Source organism: Molothrus ater, chromosome 1 (assembly GCF_012460135.2).
Source record: "Molothrus ater isolate BHLD 08-10-18 breed brown headed cowbird chromosome 1, BPBGC_Mater_1.1, whole genome shotgun sequence".
Taxonomy (NCBI): Eukaryota; Metazoa; Chordata; class Aves; order Passeriformes; family Icteridae; genus Molothrus; species Molothrus ater.
In genome coordinates, this window is record NC_050478.2 from 58943899 (window position 1) to 58966924 (window position 23026).

The 23026-nt window shown below is 41.6% G+C and overlaps 1 protein-coding gene across 2 annotated transcripts; it reads right to left on the minus strand.

Annotated features, from left to right (window-relative positions):
* ADNP2 (ADNP homeobox 2) lies at window positions 1-21192 on the minus strand. 2 transcript variants are annotated; one of them, XM_036378821.2, is made up of 5 exons: window positions 20915-21192; window positions 15280-15433; window positions 13408-13527; window positions 8280-8369; window positions 1-5412 (listed from the first exon to the last, which is right to left on the minus strand). In XM_036378821.2, the coding sequence occupies exons 3-5, from the start codon at window positions 13513-13515 to the stop codon at window positions 2443-2445; spliced, it is 3168 nt and encodes a 1055-aa protein (XP_036234714.1). In that variant the 5' UTR covers window positions 13516-13527; window positions 15280-15433; window positions 20915-21192; the 3' UTR covers window positions 1-2442. The 2 variants fall into 2 exon arrangements, with proteins under 2 accessions (XP_036234714.1, XP_036234713.1); XM_036378820.2 differs by having other exon boundaries at window positions 15276-15433.
* Window positions 21193-23026: the final 1834 nt, after the last annotated feature.

A 23026-nucleotide genomic window follows, 5' to 3' on the forward strand; every position in this document is an offset into this window, starting at 1 on the left:
GAAAGTTAAAAATACGGTTTATTTGAAATGTGAAATCAAAATCCAATAAATAAACCATTTAATATCAACACTGGACACTATGTAGGAAAACTCTGGTAAGACTGGATTGTTCCCTTGGTGCCCCAAGCATGGATGAGCCACGAAATGACTTCCCAGCTCCCTACAGCCACGTTGCTCTCTCTACAATCCTCCCCCATTCATGGCAAGCCTTCCCCAGATGCACACTACCAAACCCCCATCCTGGAGTCTCACCAGAACCAGCAGAACTGCCCCAAAGATGACAGGGCTCACAGGGCAGAGGCTATAAGAGCGAGAGTAAGTGTCTACATTTCAGGACTTCCAGAGAGCATTCCTCTTCCTCACTCACAGCCCTCTGAACAAGCTTCATGAACCGTGTGCTATGGCCAAGTATACTTTATTTTTTAGTTTTTAATGAGCTATTATGAGGCTATAAGAACACAGTTTCTTAATCACTTTTTGGGGTGGCGTGCAACTGATCCCATAAATATTGTACATGTTTGTTTAACGCTGCTATTAAATTACTAGGCTTTTCCAAATAGCAGTAACCATATGTTACATACACACTAAAACTCTTTGACGTAATAAATATTAAAATATGATTTTATCCAAAATATAACTCCAAACAGCTTATAAAGCCTCAGGCAGGAAGTCACCAAATTCTGCTAAACACATCACGCCCTTTCAGAAACAGCAATAATACATTTTGTATCTGCTTTAGATAAAAAGTTCCTACAGCACAGGGCAAAAGTCTACTGATTACCTTAAAAATAGAAATCAGCTTGGGCATATCACCCTTTCCTTCTAATACTGGCACAAGTGAACTTTGTTTCTTTCTTCTTAGAAAGGAGGGTGGGGAGGGGGGAGTGAAGAGGAGGAAATAAAACCAATGCATCTTACAGGTTATTTATTATGTAACTGGCTGTTGCTACTGGAGCCACTCTTAGACAAACCAGATGAAAACAAGCATATCCAGAAAGGACAGCACTCAACAAGGCCTCGATGTGGCCACCAGTTTGTGCTTCAACTCAAGTAAACCTTCCCAACAGCTCTTCTGTAATCTGCAACAGAGATGTCAGTCCATACTGAAGGTAAGTCTCTTTGGGTTTATACTACTGTGATGCTCTCTACAGGCTAACAAGAACCAATCACTACATGAATATCAACGGCTCGAGTACTCAACAGTTTAAAGTCTTGATGCTACCAATTCATCCAGGTTCAGTTTGTACCATTTCTGACCCAAGGGACTTCAAGCCAGGGATCTAATTTGCTGGGGAGTAGGCTCTGCTCAGTTACTACTGTATAAAACAGCAGTTTAAAAAGTCAGATTTTCCACCATATTTGGGTGATATTTGGATAGGGCTTCTACACTTAAGTGACATGCAGAGAGGCCATATACTCCATGTATCAAAGTAATTTGACACTCTCCAAAGCAGCTCTGTTTTTTGAAAAAGAAAATAAAATAAATGCTTTGAACAACAGGTAAACAACCAGGCTTCAACACCAAATGAAAAGGATAAACACCTCTGGTTAGCAAGATCTATTTAACAGATAACACAACCATTTCAACTCAGTTCACTGTAACACTCCAATGGGCACCCCCAAAAGCCCCTTATGTTAATACTCAGCAGGAACCACAGATCACCAGATTTAACTGGCACAGGTATTCTGACCGAGGAAAAAAATCACAATGCCATGTATTTCACAGCTACCAGCACGCTGGGAATTTGAAAGGGTAATGGATGTAATGGCCGCAATCACTGCTTCAGTAGATAAACCAGAAACAGGTCAAAAATATCAGGACTTAAAAATACAAATAGTCAAATTAATCTTTTTCACATAGTTTACCTTGTTATTTTAACCCACATTACACATTTTATTACTTAGAAAAGACGACACTGCATAAAAATAAAATAAAATTTGGTTTTAACAAGGATGAGGGTTTTACATGACAGTATAAAAAATGTAATAGGAGCCTGAAGGGGAAGAAAAAGAAATGGAAGTGGAACAAAATAAAACAAACTGCCCCCCCAAAAAAACCCCAGAAAACAAAACAAACAAACAGAACAAAAAACCAAAACAAAACAAAAAAGAAACAAAAATCCAAACCAAAACAAAAAACAAACAAAACCACCCCCAAAACCAAACAGGAAAAAAAAAAACCAACAAAAAAATCCCCACAACACTACCCCCAGGAAAGGGAAAAAGCTAAAACAAATTCCAGATGTTTAAGTCTGAAGGTTTTAGCTTTTAAAATACACAACTACGTGTGCCTTTCACAATAACAGTCAGAAGTGAACGATACTTTTTGTATTACTGCACCCTTCAACAGGCCAGTCTGCAAGTTAAAACAAACAATATAATAAATTGCTAAATTGTAAGTATGCAATTATGGATTGCTTTTAGCTACTATAAAAAGCTGGGTTACATATCCAATGGTCCATCTTTTAAATTCAAACTGTGCTTAATGTTTTTTAGTTCAGACATACTGAAACCCAGCAGCACAGATGGTTTGTGGTGTTTTATTGCCTTTAAGCATGTATTTCTCATTTTTCCAAAGAACGATGCAACATCAATTTTCCATGCATATAGCAGCAAGGAAAGTAATTCCACCTCTTTTTTAGAAGGATATGGCCTCTTGTGAAAGTAGTCTGACAAAAACTGTTTCTGTGCCTCATATGAATTGTGATCATACTGATTAGGATCTACTGCTAGAAAGCGGAGATCCTCACTAGAAGGAAGTTTTCTTAACTCAGTCCTAATCTTTTGTCGTTTAAAAGGCACTACCCCTGAATTTACTTCATTCTCTGCAGACAGAGCTATGCCAGTACTTAAGCTCAGAGGCTGCTGTTCCTTATTCCTTTGGTCTTCTGCAACAAAGCAGGAATCTGATTGCTTTCTTTTCAGTACCACAGAAAGATGCTTCTCACCATTCACAAACAGAAGCTCTTTCCTCTCAGTGCGCTCAAGCTGCATCTTCAGGCTCGAGTTGGTGTCTTTGGGAGCACTTCTACAACGGAGCAAATGTACAGCAATAGCTGTTAGAGTCATATTTCCAGTGTACACACCACAACAGTGGATGCACTTGAAAGCAGGAGACTTTAAAATCGTATGCACAGTCGGCATTATATGATGCCTCTCTTTCAAATGCTTTTCATAGGTTTCTCTACCAGCAAACGTACCTAAGCAAAAGGGACAGGTGAACATTTTTCTGGTGCATCTCCTGTTCACTTGTGCTGTCTGAGGTTTCACTTTGATGTAAACAGGGACAAGAACTGTTGAATATATTCCAACAAGCACTGCCAAATGTACTTCTCTTTCACCCATGTCTTCATCTGGTAGCACTGTGTTGAAATCAAAGTGTGGGAACACAAGGCCACCCTGAGCATCGTTACCTAGCTGAATTCCTCTGTTGCTGTAACTCGCATGCAACTCCTTTCTCCCATTGTGTGCAGTTTTGTTGTGCTCCACAAGGCTTTTTAAGTCATAGAAAGTACCTGTGCAAAACAAGCAAGATAAGCCATGCATGAAGATATGCTTCATGAGTTCCTCCTCACAGAGAAAACACTTACAAGCGTAACACCGGATTGCCTTTTCTGTCATCCTCAGAAAGGATGCGCAAGCTGCAAGTTTGTGAGGTTCTGGGGCTTCCACTTTTACTTCAAGTGGTTTGTGGGCCACCTCCATGTGCACCTCGTAGACATTTGAGGGGAAAAGCTCATTGCAAACAGGGCAGGTCTTCCACTGTTTGGCCTGTCTGACAGCTTGGCTTGTTTCAGGAGCAGGCGGGGAGGCCTGCAAGGATACATTGTCAGAGGTCAGAACTACAGGAGGAGAGGGAGCATTGGCTGGCGACTGGGACAGCTGAGCCACTGACCCCGTCTGCACGAGCTGGATAGGCACCTGCGGAGGTGTCACAGTTGCTACTCCACCACCGGGAGGTACAGGCAAAGTAACAGAGACGGGGGCCAGCGTGAAAGTAGGTATCCCATTAACCTGCTTGCCAGTGGGGATCAACTGCCTCAGTATAGAGCCCGCAGTCAAAAAAGCTGTGCTTTGAGAAACCGGAGGCTGAACTGGCTGATTTACTGGGATAAGTGCTGGGGCAACAGGTTGATTAAGCTGAAGGAACCCAGGTCCAACAGGCTGTCTGACAGGAACCACCCCAGGGGCAAGAGGCTGGTTAAGCTGGAGAAGACCTGACCCAACTGTCTGCGTCACAGGAAGGACCCTGGGATCCACAGGTCTGTTCATGTTCCCAAGTGACTGGCTAACAGACAGAATTCCTGGAGCAACTGGCTGATTCACAGGGAGGACTCCTGGTGCAACTGGTTGATTCACAGGGCCAACAGGTTGAGTAGCAGGGAGCGTTCCAGCTGGAACCAGATTGTTTATAGTCCCAATTGTTTGATTAACAGGAAAGAGCCCAGGCCTGACGGGCTGATTAAGAGGAAGAACCGCAGGGGCCACAGCTCTATTTATGTTCCCAACAGAATGATTAAGACGGAACCCGTGAGAAACAAGGACAGCCTGTGAAGGTGAAGGCTGAATACCAAGGTTGTTCTGAGCCACGGGAGGATTGCTGGGCACAAGAGCGACCTGCGAGGATGGAGCAGCAGGAGCACAGGTGGTATTTGGGAGGCTGCCAGAGGCACTTGGGACAGTCACTGGTCCAACTGTGTTCTGGACTGCTTGTGTGTGCACCATGCTCTGGTTTTGATTATTCTGTGGAAATGCAACCTGGATGCAAGCTGGAGCTGTCACAGAACCTGCTGGGACAACAAGAGGCCCTGCAGATGGGGCAGCTGCTGCTACACCTGGGATAGGCTTTGGAGCAATATGCATTTGTTTCACAAGTCCAGGTTTCTTAATGCGTTCCGAAATCAGAGATCGAAGTTTGTTCTCCAGGTCTCTGTGTGTTTCAGCTGTCAAGACATGGTACATTAAAGAATCTGGGCTGTTCGCAGGAGCATTACATTTTTTACAGTAGAACTCAACTGCATTCGGTGTACTTTCATCACATTTCTCGCCAAAATATGCACTTAGTAAGTTTTCAAAATGGTTCATCAGCACATGTTTCTTCATATTGTAATACAAGGTGTCTGTGAATTGACATTTTAGACACGTGAAGTTTATGATGTCACTCCTAAACTGTTTCATGCCATCCAAAATGCTGACTGTATAGTTCTGTATTCGTTTATTAAATGAATGAAACATCCAGATGTGTTCTCCCACTACTCTGGGCCGAGAAGAAAATGCACATTTTGGGCAAGAAACCACCATCTCTTGGTCCATTTCATCCTCATGGTAACGATGCAAGTGATTCTTGAAAGAAGTAAGCAATTTGGATGAGAACTTGCATAAGCCACAGCAGTACGGCTTTGTTCTGTATCTCTGCAAACCAAAGAAAAACATCCACTTAGAAACTGTCAGTTCCTATGCCACTGTTAACTGTTTAAATCTGCACTATCAGCTGTCAGAAATGCCTTCACTGGATGTACAGCATGTATCTTCCCAGTTTCTTCTGGTTTTGAAAAGCAGATTTAAAGATTACATACTTAAGAGGGGGAACATTTGTGTGCCTTTTTTGTTTCATTATAATTTACTAAGAAGCCTTACATGAGTTTACTTCTACCCTAGTTCACAAGAAGTAATTCTGAAGCCTGTCTGTTTTTAAATACAGGAATCACAGAACAAGACAGAAATATATACTATATACAGAAGTTAAGCCTTAGGAATTAGGAATAGCACCCCTTTTAATCTGACACCTTTAAAGCTTTGTTTAGTTCAGGGTCAGCTCCTATCTACTGGACAAAAAGACAAAAAGCAGAACAGGCAATAATTTTATTTTCTGTATTTCAACAGCCTGATCTTTGCTGAAAACTCTCCAGACCTTCCCAACAAGGCCATAAACAAAGATTTTTTAAAGAACATTCTTTTGGAGCCAAAATAATAATAGGAAGTAGCAAAACCCCCTGTTATGATAAAACAGCGATGTATTAACTCATACATACTTATACACTTAACTCATACATACAATTTATATTAACTCATACATACTGGGCATCCCATCATAGAATTTTTTTTGTGAAATTTCCTCGAAAACGCTCAGTATAGAGCATACACACTCCTCTCAGAAAAGTATTTTAACTGCTTAAGAACACATCTATTTTGCACTAACCAGTGATTTGCTCCCTCAGTTATATGTCACATGACAGCACTGCTTTTCATATCCATATGAGCATCATTTGTTCTTTCTGAAAAACTGGTAGCCCCATCAACCATTTTTTCTGATCAACTTCCTAACCCTGGCTCCTGCCAAAAACTACAGAATCGGTCACAGCAACACCCAGGTGACAAATCTGCACACTCAAAAATCTAGTGGAATCTGTCTGTTCTCTCAGACATGTTTGTCACCTCACTGATTTCTGCCCTCATGAAACAGAACCCAAAGGGAACAAGCTGTTCTGCCACTACAGCATCCAGCCCAGTTAGATCACCCACATATGTCTCTCTCTGTTCAGAGAATGTGAATACCACACTAGGAGAGTCTCCTGATGATAACCAATTCAAAAGACTGGGTCAGACAATGCCACTGGCTGGCTAAGGCTGCTGAAGAAGCCCACTGCTAAGCTATCACTGCATTATCTTCTATATATCCTCTTTAGGTGCCTAATCTTAGCTGCTAGTAAACAGCAACAAAGCAAATTAGCAGATGCATCGATCTTTAAGTATCCTGCCTAGAGAAAGGCCACTGACACTAATGAACTAATGAAGCACACAGAACATTACTAGAAGATACACCTCACTACTTCTGAAGGAGTAAAATGACAAAGGAAAAATTCCAAACAATTCTCTTTCAGCTGAACAGAAGCAGATGGAAGTATACTGCTTTGATATTCTCTGTATGAAACCGAGCTTTTCCACACAAACACTTTACAAACCATTCTGCCAGCATGTTCTCCTTGCATGCTTTTTCTGCTTTTTCTGTTCACCCATCTGCTTTTTCACCACAACCTACCAATGGCATGCCAGTTTTATAGAAAGCTTGACAAAATAAGAATAAGAATACAAGCCACTTAAGAAAAAGAAAGCATCTTGGAGATTGACCAATCTTCAACTGTATAAATGGAATCCAAAAGAAGGCTTATAAGAGACATTGCAGTAAACTCAATTAACCCTCCTTTAAAGAACCTACCCAAGAACATAGTAGTACTTTCTGTTGTGTAGTCTCACATTCCCCACAACTTACAATCATGCAGAAAGACAAAACAACCTCAAAAAACCAAACTTCTGCCAGAACAGTTAACGTCTCCCTAAAAATAGTACAAACGGTGGAAACCACCAACTGCACTTACACAGACATCTTCTCCAGCCTACTGAGTTTACAGGAGGCAACAATTTATTTTCCCCTTATGGCAACAACTTTGGAAAAGAACATCCTGAAGGACCAGCTTCTTTTCTCCCAAATCTAGGCAGCATGATATGTGAATGATATACATTAATAAACCAAAATTGTTTAAAGAAAATGAATAAGAACAAGGTTAGTATCCAAAAGAGACAGTGTGGAACTGTTCTGCAGCAATGTGTTATCAATTCCACACTGAATTTCATTGATAGGTCTTCCATAAGAAGGCCATGAGGGGCCCCAAGACTCTTCAGCAAGACTGACAAGTCTATGTTTTTTTCTGGACATACTCCACTGCTCTAGACACAGCATCTCAGAAACTTGCTACTAGATACAATTATAGAATTGTTCACCTCAATCCTGCCTTTCTTATGGAGTCTAGCTATACAGAACTAAAAGCTGTTTCACATACACAAATCTAACTGGAAAGAGTTTTCCACTGCCACCCCAGACCAAGCCACTAATAATAATTTCATCTTAATCCACTTGCATCTATGCAATCACATTTTCACCCTTCCAATGAAACAGGAGTCATGTTGTACAGAAGACCATGCTAAGACTACATATTAGGTTAGGCTAAAAAGGCAAAATATTACTGTGACATCTTAAACACTGATGTTCAGGGTTGTATCCTTAAAGACTGAAAATGGTAACTGAAGTCCTCATAACCATCTCTATTACAGGGAAAAACAAAGAGGAAATGTAAGATTATTCCCTGACTAATAGCACTTAGAAAACAAATATTAAAGCTATTTTTTCAATAAAAAAGCTGCATTCCAATTTCTGAAAATTTTCAAATTCAGCAACTCCACACAACATGTTTATCCAGAATTTGTGTCACGAACATACATACCTTCCTTTTGCCCACAGGCTCCCAAGGAGAGACATCACTCCATGAAGTGTTACAGAAGTAGTTTTCACCTGCATCAAAACTTTTAAGATTCTAAAAGTAAAATAAAAACAAGAAATGAAAATGAGGCATTTGCAATTCTGAATATAAAGAAATCTCAATAGGAAATAAGGAAAAATAAAAAAGAAAAACCCCACACAAACAGAGGATGACTTGGAAGTCTCTAAACGTCATTCAAAGAAATTACTTCTTTGACCAGCTTTGATTTCTTTTACCTCAAGTATTTGTTCATGTGACTGCCTAATAACAGAGTAGGAATTCTGAACATTTCATAGTTACTGAAAATAATATTGGGAGTGAAAATATTTAAACTTGAATTCCACTGCTTCCAGCCAAGTTCACAGTGAACACGCAAAGTATTTTTCCTCTCTACCTTCCTCCTCCTTCATTGGTAATATTTCACTGCTTACTTCATTGCTTTATTAGCTTACCACTACAGTTTACTTTGCAACAGGTTTTAGTATTAAATATGTGTAACATTGTTACACTTCAAACTTGGAAAAACAAAAGACATTCACAAAAGCTGATTTCCAAGAGCTGCTTTTCCCAAAGCTACAAAAGCACAATATTACTGTGTCTACAACAACTGTGGCAGGGAAAGCAACTGTCCTTACAGACTTCTTTAATTAATCCCATCAGAGCAGTTCACATCCCTCAAGCCAATGCCAGCTACTATCCTAAAAATAATAAGTTTATCTCCAGATTTCTGAGACCCACACATATTTAAACACAAACTTAATGGGAAAGAAAAAAAAACCAAATAAACAAAAAAACAAACAAAAAAACCCAAAAAACAACAACAACAAAAAAAAACCCCAGAAACAAAAACACAAAAACAAACCCCAAAAAGCTCACGCTAGAGTCCAATTTACTAGGCATTTCTGAAGACCCTAACCTAGATTCAACAGCACACCCAGAATGCCCTGGATGGAACACAAGCTACAAATCCAGGCTTTACCCATAGAAAACTTGCATCTCTTCTCCCCTCACATTCTTACTTTTGACAAATCCTTCTTCACTCAAAACTCTGCAGATACTTAGAGAAGGCATGATTTCCACTTCTTCACCAACCCCCACTCAGCAGCAGAGGCAGATAACAAGTAACATTTAAGATCAGATGACCTTACAAAAGGAGTGAAATTCATAAACCTAATAGTTCGTGTTACGTGAAATTTAGCAGCAACACAGAATATAGTCAGCAACAAGGAGCAACAAAGCTTCAGCAATCAAAAAAAACCTACAGAATCCTACTTAACGCAGGCTCTGTCTGCACTAGGCTCTTGTCCATTTGCAGCATGCAAATATGAGCATTCCTACGTGTTCAGCAGATTAGAGTAAGCCAGAACATCATGCCAAAGATAATTTGATTTTAACTTCATTATTCAAGAATTTAGAAAAATGTAGCAGCTGAGTTTGCAATACGCTGTCTACCTTTTTAAGTGTCAAGAATGCTCAAAGAGAAACCAGAAAAGCTCAGGGCAACAATAAACAAATCCCCTGCAATCTAATCAACCCTAGACTTGAATGAGTCATGTATTTGCCCTTCAACCAACCAACAAAAAAAAAAAAAAAAGCCAAAAAAACAACCAGCCAAAACCACAACCACAACAAAAAAAGAAAACCTCAGAAAAACCAACTGAACAAACAAAAAAAATACAAACCACAAAAAATCCAGGAACCTTAGAAAGAAGCCTTGCATGCAACAAGAAACAACCCAGAATTTTAGTGAACTATTTTTGACTGAGAAAATGAAGAGACTTGAGACTTACTAAAACTTCTTCAGCTGAACACGCTGCAGTGAATCACACACTGCTAAAAAAAGTTTTCTTAAAGTTTACGGCTTATCTGAAACACGTTCTGTTTTTGGTTTGAGTGAGCGGCTCCTACACTTAAACCCCAGATTCCGACAAGCCAAACACAGGAAATACGACTAGATAGTTTTGCTGAAATGGCTATTTCCTACAGAGGAATATCTACTAATAAAAATAACCATTCTTATCAATAGAACTCATCAGTGGGGCAAATGGCTGCTCTGAACACTTGCTTTAAACAAAGATCCACTAATTAGTTATGACCTTTCCAGATTTCTCACTTCCAGGAGGGGATGAAAAAAGGAGAAGGGAAAGGTAACAAGAAAGGAACAAAGCCCTCTGAGAAGCCTAACTAAACCTTATGCATAATAGGTATTCTTAAGTTGAAGAGAAAAACATTTTTAAAATAAGAACTGTTCTCCCCTCTGTATTAAAACTCTCATGATTTTCCTTAACAAAACCATAAAAAGCTGAGAGTTTAATGAAGACATAGAATCATAGAACAGAATCATGGAATGGTTTGGGTTGGAACGTGCCACTCTTGCACTGAGAATGACACAAGAACAGGCGAGAGGCATTATTGTAGAAAGAGCAAAGAAGGCTAATTAATTATCATACTATATTATTCTATACTATATTACATGAAATCTAAAAAACTGAAACAAGCACTCAACTGCACAGAATCTTGTGACTGTCTGCTGACCAACAGTCTGCACATGTGCTTGGCCCTGACAGGCCAAGGAAACAAAACAACATCACTTTGGGTAAACAATCTCCACATTGCATCTACCTTGGCACAACACAGGTGCAGTGCTGTGCCAAAGTAGAATTGTTCTGATCATTCTTTTCTCTGCTTCTCTCACTGCTTCTCTCAGGTTCAGAGAATGTGAATCCCACAGGAAAGGACCCTATAGATCATCTAGTTCTAGCCCCCCCATCATGGGCAGGGATGCCACTCACTAAACCAGGTTGTCCAGGGCCACATCCAACCTGGCCTTAAATACTGCCAGGGATGGGGCATCTACAGCTCCTCTGGGCAACGGTACCAGTGCCTCAGCACCCTCTGAATAAAGAATTTCTTCCTAAGCTCTAATCTAAACCTACGCTCTTTCAGTTTAAAACATTGCTGCCCCTTATCCTGTCCCTATCTGTCCGTATAAAAAGTCCCTCTCCTTTTAGATGCCCCCTTCAGGTACTGAGCAGCTGCAAGGAAGTCAGCCCTCTCTTCTCCAGGCTGAAAACCCCAGCTCTCTCAGCATATCTTCAGCTTCAGAGCAGAAGTGCTCCAGCTCTCCAATCACCCTCATGGCCCTAAAGATCACAGTATGTTAGAGAAGCTGAAACAGTCTATTAAAGGAAAACCTCTGACCTTACAGTCAATGTACTTTAACACACTGCTTGGAGAACCAAACTAGTACTCTAGCCAAAATGCTCATGTCTTCTTCCTAGCAGAGATCAATTAGCCTAAAACCTAATCCTTTTGGTCTCTAAGCTACAGAGAGGTACTAGTCATACATTACATTCCTTCATCTTCCTCACCAACTCTTGTCCATTATCGTACCTCATTACAACAGCGCAAGACCAGATTTGGGTCATGTTAGTAGCATATCATATTTCAATCCATTTCTTACATTGTCCAGCCATAAAGAGTCCAGAAACAAATCTCAATATTTGAAAAAACAAACTTTAGGTACTTCTCACTAGATGGTTTTCAAGGTGCCTTCAAACTCAGGCCTGCCTATGATTTTAAGTTTTATTAAAACATCACACATATCATGCTACCAAAAAGAAATACCATCATCATATGAACCAAGTACTGATCAAACTATACTGCTAAACCTGTACCAAAACCAGCCCCAGATTACCCAGGAAAAACAAACTAAAATTATGAACTTGGTTGAGGAAGAATTATTTGCCAAAAAAAAAAAAAAAAAAAAAAAACCACAAAAACAAACCAGTATTTTTTGGCCAAAATCTCATAGAGGTTTTTCTACAGTGGAAATGCTTGCTGGGTTTCCCACCATCATTTTTTACTTAAAAATGAAGCAAAACCAACTAAACACACATTATACGTACCCCCAAAAACCCAAACAAATACAAAACAACTTATTACTTATTTACCATTGAAGTCCATGCAATAATCAAAGAGACTGCAAGCAATTTTATAGTAAAAACCTGTCACCATCAAAACATTCCTGCTTCCAATGGTCGAGACAGACTCCGCTCTTGAGTGAAAAGTGTGATTACAGAATATTAACAAAATAAAAACAGCAAGTAAATGAAAATTAGTAGACATTATAATTTTCCTTGAGCTATTACCACATTTAGATATATGCAAAACTGTTCAATTGCAATAACAATGTTCTAAAATCAATTATGCGTGTGGACTTCAACATTTTTTTTTCCATTAGCTAACAGAGTTTCAGAAAGAAACCACCACAAAAGACACAACAGTGCCCTTACAGAGCATTATACCTAGTTTAGTACTGCCATACAGAAGCAATCAACCTCTTCTCAACACTAAGGCATGAATCTACTCAACACTCAAAAAATCCTGTGCACCAGCTCACTGAAATACACTACTGTTAAGAAATGGAGTTACATCGCTGTGTTTGCACCTTTTCTGGCACTGGGTTGCCAGTCTGATGGTGTGCATTCTGCCCGACTGATGCACAAAATTTTCTTCTCAAAGTGGCAACAGTGGCACAAGGTTTATCTTACTCACCCCAGTACACCTGCATATACTTTTTAAGATACAGAACCAAACTACAACTCAATGAGATCATTTTGGTATTTTTCACCAGACACAAAGTTTAAAGGCTTATCCATTTTCAGAAATGCAGATGATTTGTATGTCTCTTCAGAAGCTTGTCCTTGATATGTGATGGGATGTCTTTGAGGAGACTCAAGTCCTCATCTGCATGAAATCTTAAAAGAACTGGAAAAAGTTGCTGCATTGCACACAAATAACAATTCATTAGTCTGTGGTATTTTTTCCTGAAGCTGTACTGTTTCTTTTTGTTGAAACATTGCTAACAGAATATGAGGCACCATCTATGACACATCTTGCTAAGAAATACACACTCTTGCCATGCTAAATACTAACACACCGAATTCCTGCCCTGGGTACGAACAGTCAGTATTAAGTAACCCCTAATGTAAGGACTCCCCCAAAAAAGCTATCATATATACACCAGAAGGTGAAATATATGTCAGGAGTTTACATTTCAGATTTGTTTACATTCTTTCAAATACTTTACCTTCAATAATTCCCTGCAGCTGTCAAGCCCAAGATCCACAAGAATGTCCTTCACCTTTTTTCGAGCCTTCCTTACATTATCAAGGTTTTGAACAGGAATTTGAAACATTTTGCACTTTTCCTGGGGAAAAAAAAACCCACAATAACCAAAAAATAAAGAAAAAAAGAAAAAAAAATAAGAGGAAAAATAATAAGGAATGAAAAAACACACTAAATACTTCAACGCAGGTACTTGCATTTAAGTGTGTTAAAATAAGAACTAAAATCTGAAAAGTCAGAGAATACAAATATTTAGGTTAGAAAAGACATCTAAGATCATCGAGTTCAAACATTAACCCACCACAGTCATTATCCATGCCTCTCATCACCACACCTATGCGTCTTTCAAATACCTCCAGGAATGGGAACTGAACTACTTCCCTTGCCAGCCCATTCTAGTGCTTGGCAACCCTTTTTCTGAAGAAGTTTCTCCTAATATCCAATTTAAACCTTCCCTGATGCAACTTGGCTCTTTTCCTGTCACTTGTTACTTGGAGGAAAAGACTGACCGCCACCTGGCTACAGCTTCCTTTCAGTTGTAGAGTGATAAGGTCACCCCTGAGCCTCCTTTGCTCCAGGCTAAACACCCCCAGCTGCCTTAGCCACTCCTCACTGGACTTGTGCTCCAGACTCTTCCCCACATTCACTGCCCTTCTCTGAACTCACTCCTGCTCCTCAATGTCCTTCCTGTACTGAGGAGCACAAAACTAGACACAGCACTTGAGGTGAGGCCTCACCAGTGCCAAGTACAGGGTCAATCACTGCCCCAGTCCTGCTGGACACACTCCTGCTGATATGGGCCAGGATGCCATTTCTTAAATATGAAAACCCAAAATCTTTAAGCCAAAGAAGTGGGCTCACTAGCATTTCCCAAGTAGAAAAGCTGACTGATTTTCAAGGAAACGGAATGTAAGGGGGGGGGGGAAGGAATCTTTATATTTCTTCTTTCTACAGAAAATTCCAAATTTTTCTTTCAGATCTCCTTGTATCTACATGACAGGAACATAGTTTTGTAGGGTTTTCGTAAAAGAACGTGAATACCAGAATTTCATTAAGTTCTATTCAGAAAATTACGATCATATCATGTAAGGAGAAATTCCACACCTTTCACCTTAAATGTTACCATCAAGATGAGAAATCTTTTTGATATTTTTGTTTGCTGTCAACCATGGACATGCTTAAAATATGATTGCTAGTAAAATCTAGATTTCCTGCAAAAGCTTCTACTTTTGTGAACTTGTAATGTATCTCCCCAGGCTCAGCTGCAGAAGTAAAAAAAAAAGCTCAGCCTTTGTCAACTCCTTCTTAGATTACAGCAAGATACAATTTAGACTGTACTTTAAGAAACTACAATGGACACAGAATGCAAAACCCAACCCTAAGCTTGCACTGAAAAAGGTCACTGGAAACTTCTCCAGTAGTTCGTGCTTAAATAGCTGACAGAGGATCCAGGAGCATTTACAACATCCTACTGCTAAACAATTCATCCATCCAGGAGATGCCTGAACAGGAAAAAGAAAAAAAAAATAGAAATAGAGGAAATCTCCAAACAGTCCTTCAGCACATACAGTCTCAAATGGATTGAAAAGCTGTGCTTTTACCAAAAAAAGCAAGCTCCGTGCCAACATGAAAGCTCTACTTTGAAGAAGACTTTCATGCAAATAGTTGCAAAATCCCCCTGCACATAAGACACAAGCTAAGCCTCAAAAAATCCCCAAAACCCACAAACCATATAAAAAATGTTCCAGTCTGTATGTAACCACCCCAAACCTTAATTTATGTAAAAAACATATAATTGAAGGGTTTATGATTAAAATTCAACAAACTCACATACTATTCTTCGCTTCTTCTCCCCTGAAAGGAAAGGTGTGTAGAGAGAAATGGAGAGGGAACCCCATTTGACAGATGCTAGTCTTGTTTTCTAATGTTTTTTATCACCAAGTCCAGAAGACATTCTGATACCATCGGGGTAGGTGTACCACAGGAACCTATACAGAATGGAATAAATCAGAGTAACTGGTCTGGCATTCTCTCAAAATGAAATGAGCAAAAATTTGACATAAAATACTCTTTTTAAAGTGAAGTCACCAGGAACTTGCTGAGTCCCTAGTTAAAGCTTGAAGATCAGTCCCTCTATGACAGCAGGTTATGCACATCAAGCCCACGGTCCAGTACGGATAACAACAGAGCTACTGGACACCACCATGCCCAGTGGTGATCAGCCAGAAGGAAATATGGTTCAATACATCAGGCTCCAATGGAAACAGTTTCCCCATCTCAGTCTTCCACCTCATACATTGATGCTACTGAAGAAGGTGATACAGGCATTTGTTGAGGCATGTCTAGCTCACAAAGAAGAAACAGTCAATAGGGGTGTAGTACACAACATCCATGTACCTCAACAGTTTTCTTAACCAGCAATCATTCTGAAATTATTAATGCAGAAGAAAATGAAATAAAATTATTAATTATCCTTAAATGATTAATCCATGAGAAAGAAAAACACACCAAAACCTCCACCATAACAGAAAAAACTTGAATATAAATTATGTTCCAGTTCTCAAACAGTTGGTCTTCAATCCAAAGGCCATCACGTGCAATCATTTGCAATGTTATTCAGTGGGTATTTGAACAATGTTCTTGCAAGTAAGGATCTAAAAGGATCTCACACCAGAATTGCAGAACGGTATGGGTTGGAATGGATCTTAAAGATCATCTAGTTCCAGATCTACTCCCACGGGCAAGGACACCTCCCCCTAGACCAAGCTGCTCAAAGTCCCATCCAACCTGGTCTAGAACATTTCCAGGGATGGGGCATCCACAGCTCCTCTGGAAAACTTCTGCCAGTGCCTCACCACCCTCACAGTTAAGAATTTCTTCCTAGTATTCAACCTAAATCTACCCTCCTCTTGGAGTCTCTCTATCCATTAGACCAGCACTGCCCTATCATAAAGGTCACAAAAGATCAACCTTCTAAGCTTATTTCCTCAAGCCCTCAGTTTAATTCCTTTATTATTATGCAGTTTATTATCCACATTTTCATAAAAAAAATAATTTATTTTTCTTCTATTTTTGACATTCCTCAGGCTTTAGTTTGCACATTGGTTCCATGAATTTGTTGGTCCACATTCCATTCTTAATCAGCAAATTCAACACAAAAGGACTACAGTTAAACTGAACGAGGGTTACCAAGAGTCTTTATCATTTTACTGCACTGCCTGTCTAAAAGACAAAAATTTATTCTTCACAGCTTTAAATTGTTTCCAAAAAACCTGATAATCCACTGAGTTTTCAGACTAGCGTCACTTCTTAAACAGAACCAAGGCAAGTTTTTAGCAAAATAAAGGAATAATTGTAGCAGCTGATGTCTCAAATTCAGTTCTAAGAAGGCTATCCAACTCTCGCTCAGGCATTTTAGCCATTAAGCTATTCCTATTTGTTGTTTTTTTCAGATAACATCTCCATAATGATACAGTGTAGCTTTATTCAACACTATGGGTTTGTTTCATTTCTGCATTTGTTACCATAGATTGCAACACCCAACTTACTACATTTGATTTTTCAAAGATCACAAATTCAACTCTTCCCTTCCAGCAGTACTGCAGTATTTTAAGTCTAGCCTAAAAGACAAAGTAACAGTCTGCACAGTATCTTGGTAGACAAAGACACCAGTTTTCAAAGTAACTACCTTTTACTATCATTTCTCTGCATTACAAAAAAAGGGAAAAACACTAACACTGCACCTCTTCAAAAAGGGAAATCATCACAAAATGCCAAGTTCCTACTCCTTTTACTTCTTAGAACCATTCTCATTCCCCTTGGAAGGAACCTCGAGAGGACAGCCAGTCCAGCTGCCTATAAGCAGGCTCAACCATTAATTGCAGCCAGGGCACTCTGTTTTGGCCAGTCAGGTTTGGCAGCCTCTCTGGGCAACCTCCTCCAGTGACAGACTGTGCTCACATTGAGAGCTTTACTCCTTATATGAAATCTGCACCACTTTTGTTTGTGTTCCTACAGGAAGTAGGCATTTGCAAGCAAATGAAAATGGAGTTGGTATGGAGCTGGCAAAAGGAAGATGCACATATGTGCCTTCAACGAGCATGCAAATGCTTCCAGCAAAATCCAGTCAACTAGATAATCAGGCATTTCTAGAGTTTTCAGGAAAAGAGGAATGTCAGAAGATCCACAGAGAAAACAGCCGTAATGTAACACTTTTAGACACCAGATAATCTGTACAGAAGCAAGATCTCCAGACGTGTTTTTAAGTGGTTGGCCTTCACTTGCCTGTTGCTCAAAGAACTGCTTTGAGCAGGAAATTATGGAAGACTAATGGAACTTCGTCCTCTCAACTATCTACCTCGGAAATTGAATAACTCTTAAGTTTTTGTAACTTTTATCTAGTAACTGTCATTAGTAACTGAGAAAGAGATTTTTGAAATCTCTTTAGTCTTTTTAAAAGGTTTGTATCTTTTATAGGACCTTTATAAAAATATACAGGTTTGGAACATTTGGGTTGGAGTATTTTGGAAGGTTTGTTTACTAACTTGTACTTCAGCAGTCATCAGAACTGACAAGCACCAATAAAAAATTACGTTGCAGCCAGAATATTCCTAGTAAAGTCCAGGATAAGGAAGCAAAAAGGGCCTTTGCATGGTATCCACAGATGTTTTATTCAGCTGCATGGTGGCATGTTCAGGGTGCAAGGCACACTCATGAGGGGAGCACCAGTTTCTCCCTCTCCCCAGAGCTCAGGCTGAAGCATGCTCTCAGGCAGTACAAAGATGATGGCCGGGAATAAGGGAGGGAGTGGCTGAGGGACACAGAAGGAGCCAATGGGGTCCCAAAAGCCCCTGAGGGAAGCCTCTTGTGTCTCCCCAACCCAGGGAATGCCTCCCACGGTCCCCACAAATTATTTCCATTACAGTAAACTCATTAGAAGTTGACAATTCATATTAGTTCAGAAAACAATAAAAACTGCTTCGTTCCTGAAAGTCGAATGAAAGCATGTGATCTATTTTCAAGAACCCAGGGAACAAGAACACCGGATGGCAGAGAGCAGCTGGGAGGACAGGCACACCAAAAAACTGCCTAGAAGAATGAGAGTTTGTCTTGGCCATACCAGATTTTACCCTCATCAATTTTATTTTGTTTCTGGTAAGCTTACATATCCTGTGAGAAGTAACACCTGGGTCTCTGCTCAACCACACATTACAGGTCAGTTCCATTTCCTGGACTCTTATCTCTGAAAGAGACCTAACAGGATTTACAAGTACATCAGCACCATCAAAGCTTATCCAACCTATGGAGGGAGAGGGAAGAAAGCTTCCTAAAGAAAAAGTTGACTAAATAGAATGGATGTTATTCTTGTTCATTGTTTAATCAGTTGTAATTTAAAATATATTCTAATAAAATGCACAAAGAGCAGTTCTGGTCACCAAAGTAGTTTATCTTCTTATATTCAGATTTCTATCCAAGGGCAACTTAATAGAAATCTGAGGTAAGAAAAAAATTAACTCTTTGTCCAGCTATATCAGAAACCTCTGGGCATTTCAAATCATAGATCTCATAAGAGTCACAACAATTCTGCTCTTTTCATGGCTATAAATCACAAACCTGTTGAAAAGGTCACCTTGCCCAACATGAAGACGACCATCATTCAACAGCTGCTAACACACAATGAAGAGGAGTAAGATATGTGATAGCATAGCCTGAGATGCAGCACAACAACCTGCATCTTACCTAACATATCAAAGCAAATTTAGATCACTAACTACAGCCACTGTGGTTTAAATAACTATTGTGATGGTTCATTAACACACAACCAAATCCCTGCTATCCAAGACTGGTGAGAAGAGGCTAAAGGACACTACCATGGAGGACACTACCATTTAGACTCATGGAGCCTTCCTAAAGCACTAATTCACACAATACTTTGACTCCCTTGAAAGTCCCTTCTGGACATTAGCCAGAACCTGAACCCAGCAGGATCCAAGCTCATCCTAGGTGATAGAAGCATCTGCATAGAGCCCACTCAAATCCTGCAGGATTTGTCAGCCCCACGTGTATGTGAGCAGAAGAGTCACACCCTGAGTACAGCTATTCCAGGAGGAAGTACCACTGCATTTGTGCTGCACTTGTCAGCTTGGTGTGACCCGAAGACTTTGCACTTTACAAATGGAGACAACAGTCCACAGCACAGACAATCCAAAACCTTAACAAGTCAGAAAGGGGACAGAACTGAAATCACCCCCAGGGCTGTGCAACAGGTTTCAGAAGAAGGACTAAAGTGTTTAAACACAAACCAGCTCCACCAGCACTCAGTAAGACTTAGCCCAAATCCAGGAATTCCCAATGGAAAAACATAAGGCATAACAAAACTGTATGTGCTCTAGTTTCTAAAGATTTGCTGTAATTTGTGGCGGATGTTGCTTTTCACAAAACCTCCATGAAATAAACCAAAGAAATTATTACAGCTTATCATATACACTATACCTTATAATAAACCTTATTACAAGTTATCATATTCTTTATTTCTTACCCAGTTCCTAAATATTGTGCTGAAGAAACTCCATTTTTTTATCAAAATTAAAGTTTATTAAAAGGAGCACTAGGATGTCTAGAATATAGATTCAATATCCCAGGAGTCTTTTTAAGTGTTTCATTGTAGCTCTTTAAAACTTTTAACAAACACAAATTTTTGGTTGAAAGAAAACTGTTAAGAACAACAAGCAATTCGTCCCAAGTAATTAACCCATCAAAACTTTATCTGCTGAAAGTGTTCATAACTTTGACAGCCCAGGACTCTGAACCCCTGCAGCAGGAGTTACACACGTGTCTTTTATTCTGTTCACAAACCAGGACAACTGGAACTCCCCATTACCTGGTCTCGACCACAAAGCAAGCGCATTCAAATGGTTTTCAAGGCTTGCATTGTGTGGGTTGTGTTTGTTTACATTATTCATAAACTTTCTTTCTAAATGTATGCATTGCTGTGGCATGAGACACCACAAGGATATTCGACGTAATTTTGCGTCCCATTAACTGGTTCCATTAGCCGGTGGTGAAGTGCTGGTTCTGTACGCGTGTCACTCCTGTCCCTCCTACAGTTTGCCACAAACTGTTTCAAACCAAAACAATTCATTAAAAGCAATTAAAATTATTCATTCAGACTTCAAAGCAAGCTATTAAGCTGGGTCCTTAGACACTCCATCGCTGAAGTGCGACCTGGAATTAAATAACCAACACGTAAGACGCGCGGTGATACCGAGCTGCTCACAGCCCGCGGCAGCGGCGAGGCAGCGGGGGAGCATCCCCGCGTACAACGCTTCGCCCGATGGGGCCGCGCCGGACCCGTCCCGTCCCTCCCTGACCGCTCGTGGAAGCCGCTCTGAACCCGCGGCGCCCGCCGAGCCGAAATCGCGCAGCGACCAGGGCGTTCGCCGCCCTCCGCCCCGCCCCGCCGCACATACCCGGCCGGGCTGCAGGGGGAGCCCCCGCCGCTGCTGCTCCTCCTCCTGGCTCTCGCTCCCGCTCCTCCTCCTCCTGCGGCCGTCGCCGCCGCCCGCCGCGATCCCGCACCGCCGCCACCCACCGCTCACGGCTGCGGCTCTGCCCCCGGCGCTGCCGCCGGCGCTGCCCGGTGCCACCGCTCCCGCGGCCCCGCCTCCCGGCCTGGCGCCGCCGCCGCGCTCAGTGCGCGCCCCGGGGGGGTGGTGGCATGGCCGGGGCTCCGCGCGCGCCTCGCCCTGCGCCCACCTCCTCAGCGCCCGCCGCCCGCGCGCCGCCCGCGCCGCATCAACCGCCAGAAAGAGAAAATGGCGCTTGATCTACCAGAGGAAGTGACGTTGAGGCTCAGTTGCATGGCAGGCAGCCAGCCAATGGGGAAAGACTCAGCCAGCGTTCCCATTGGTTCCCCAGAGGGATGGGCGGGGCTAGAGGCGGGACCGCAGGTTGGGCCGGCCCAGTCTGGAGCTCACCTGCGCCCCTTCACACCTCTAGGGGGCAGCACGGAGAGCTCTCGCGAGAGCCGTGACGTCACCCCGGGGAGGAGCCTGATGACACCATGCCCATCACACGAGGTTGCCACGTGACCACCCAGCACTGGGCCACATGAGCAGGTGGGTGGAGCCTCATTTGCAGCTGCTGCATCCTGGAAGCCCCACCCACCCCACTGGCCACTGGGGCGAGGCAAGGCCTGGCGGGAAGGCTCCCCATTGGCCGTGCTCCTGGGGGCGGGGCTCACACACCTTGGCGCCATGGCGGGGCTGGGCCAGGATGCGACGCCTGGGCCTGGGCCAGAAAGGACACGGAGCAGGTCTGGGGCACAGGGCCCCTCTGGTGATGCCATCCGGGAGCATGGCGTTGCCACACCCATGGCGCTGGAAGGCTCTGAGGTGTGATGGAAGACACTTCGCTGCAAGCTCTGTCTACCAGCCATCTCCATGTCTGCTAACGCACTTCTTGCTCTTCCTTGATGACAGATGGTTTCTGATGGACACAAGATGCAAACAGAGCCAATCCCCTGTGCGGGCAGGCAACAGCCATGCCACAAGGACCAAGACAAGCGGCCACAGCAGTAGTGTGGCTCTCCACCACCAAGACCCCTGATGTGGCCCTGCCACCAGACCTGGCAGGAGGCCAGTCATGGCAAGAGACCCTATATGACCATGCTGGATCCCATCCTTGGCACATGGGGACTTTCTCCCTGCATCCCTACCATCTTCCTGGCACAGGTCTCAGTCACAACCACAAGGTTGACCTGACTTTGCTCAGGCCATTCCCAAAGGCTTCACAAACTATTGACTTCAACTAGAGATTGCCTAAGTGCTCACCATGTGAGAGACACGCATCCATGGAAGCCAAGGGGGATTTTGCTATAGGCCTGGGCAGCCATACAATTTCACTGTTGCTCTACACACAGTTCACACACAGGTCAATGCATTGGCCAGTGCACTCAATGCCTCTGAAGGCCACAGCAGCAAACTGACTGGCGTCTTCTCAAAAAGTAATACAAATCAAACATTCACTTTGGCAGAAAAGTATTCTTTTTTTTTTTTTTTCAGCAGTGGCTACAAAAGTTATTTACCTTTGTAGTCAACAGTTCAATAAGTACATTGAAATGCAATTAGTTCTTTTTTTTTTTCTGTTCGTAAATTCCTTAGCTATGTACTTTCAGCACTTTCAGTGTATAACAGTAAGGTTGTAGGTAAAAGCATTTACAGAAAAAAGGGGCAGCCATCCACGAAAGATAAATTATCCATAGTAGATATAGGACCACAATATAAAAAATTGTCACCACAGTGCAAGGAGGGGTATGTCCCACTTAGTTTAAATGTAGCATTTAAAATTAGGTATTAACTTCTGTCTAATAATTCATAAAGTAAAATAAGTGAACATGGCTCTACCAGTATGGAAAGGCCCAATGGCTCCCACATAATCAACAACATTATACTTCCATTGCTACAGACCCAATAATTGCAAAGTGCTTCAAACAGTAGATGAATAAAGAGAGAAAGCGAAAGGTTAAGAGAAAACATTTGTGAAAGAGTCTCTCGTGGCTGAACATTCCAGCCAAACTGTGA

Excerpts from the sequence above, each read along its gene's own strand:
- ADNP2 (XM_036378821.2), bottom strand. The coding sequence starts at position 13,515 with ATGTTTCAAATTCCTGTTCAAAACCTTGATAATGTAAGGAAGGCTCGA. Across the intron at positions 8,370-13,407 it reads GCTGCAGGGAATTATTGAAG|AATCTTAAAAGTTTTGATGC; the intron begins GTAAAGTATTTG and ends TTTTACTTTTAG. Across the intron at positions 5,413-8,279 it reads AGCCTGTGGGCAAAAGGAAG|AGATACAGAACAAAGCCGTA; the intron begins GTATGTATGTTC and ends TTTGGTTTGCAG.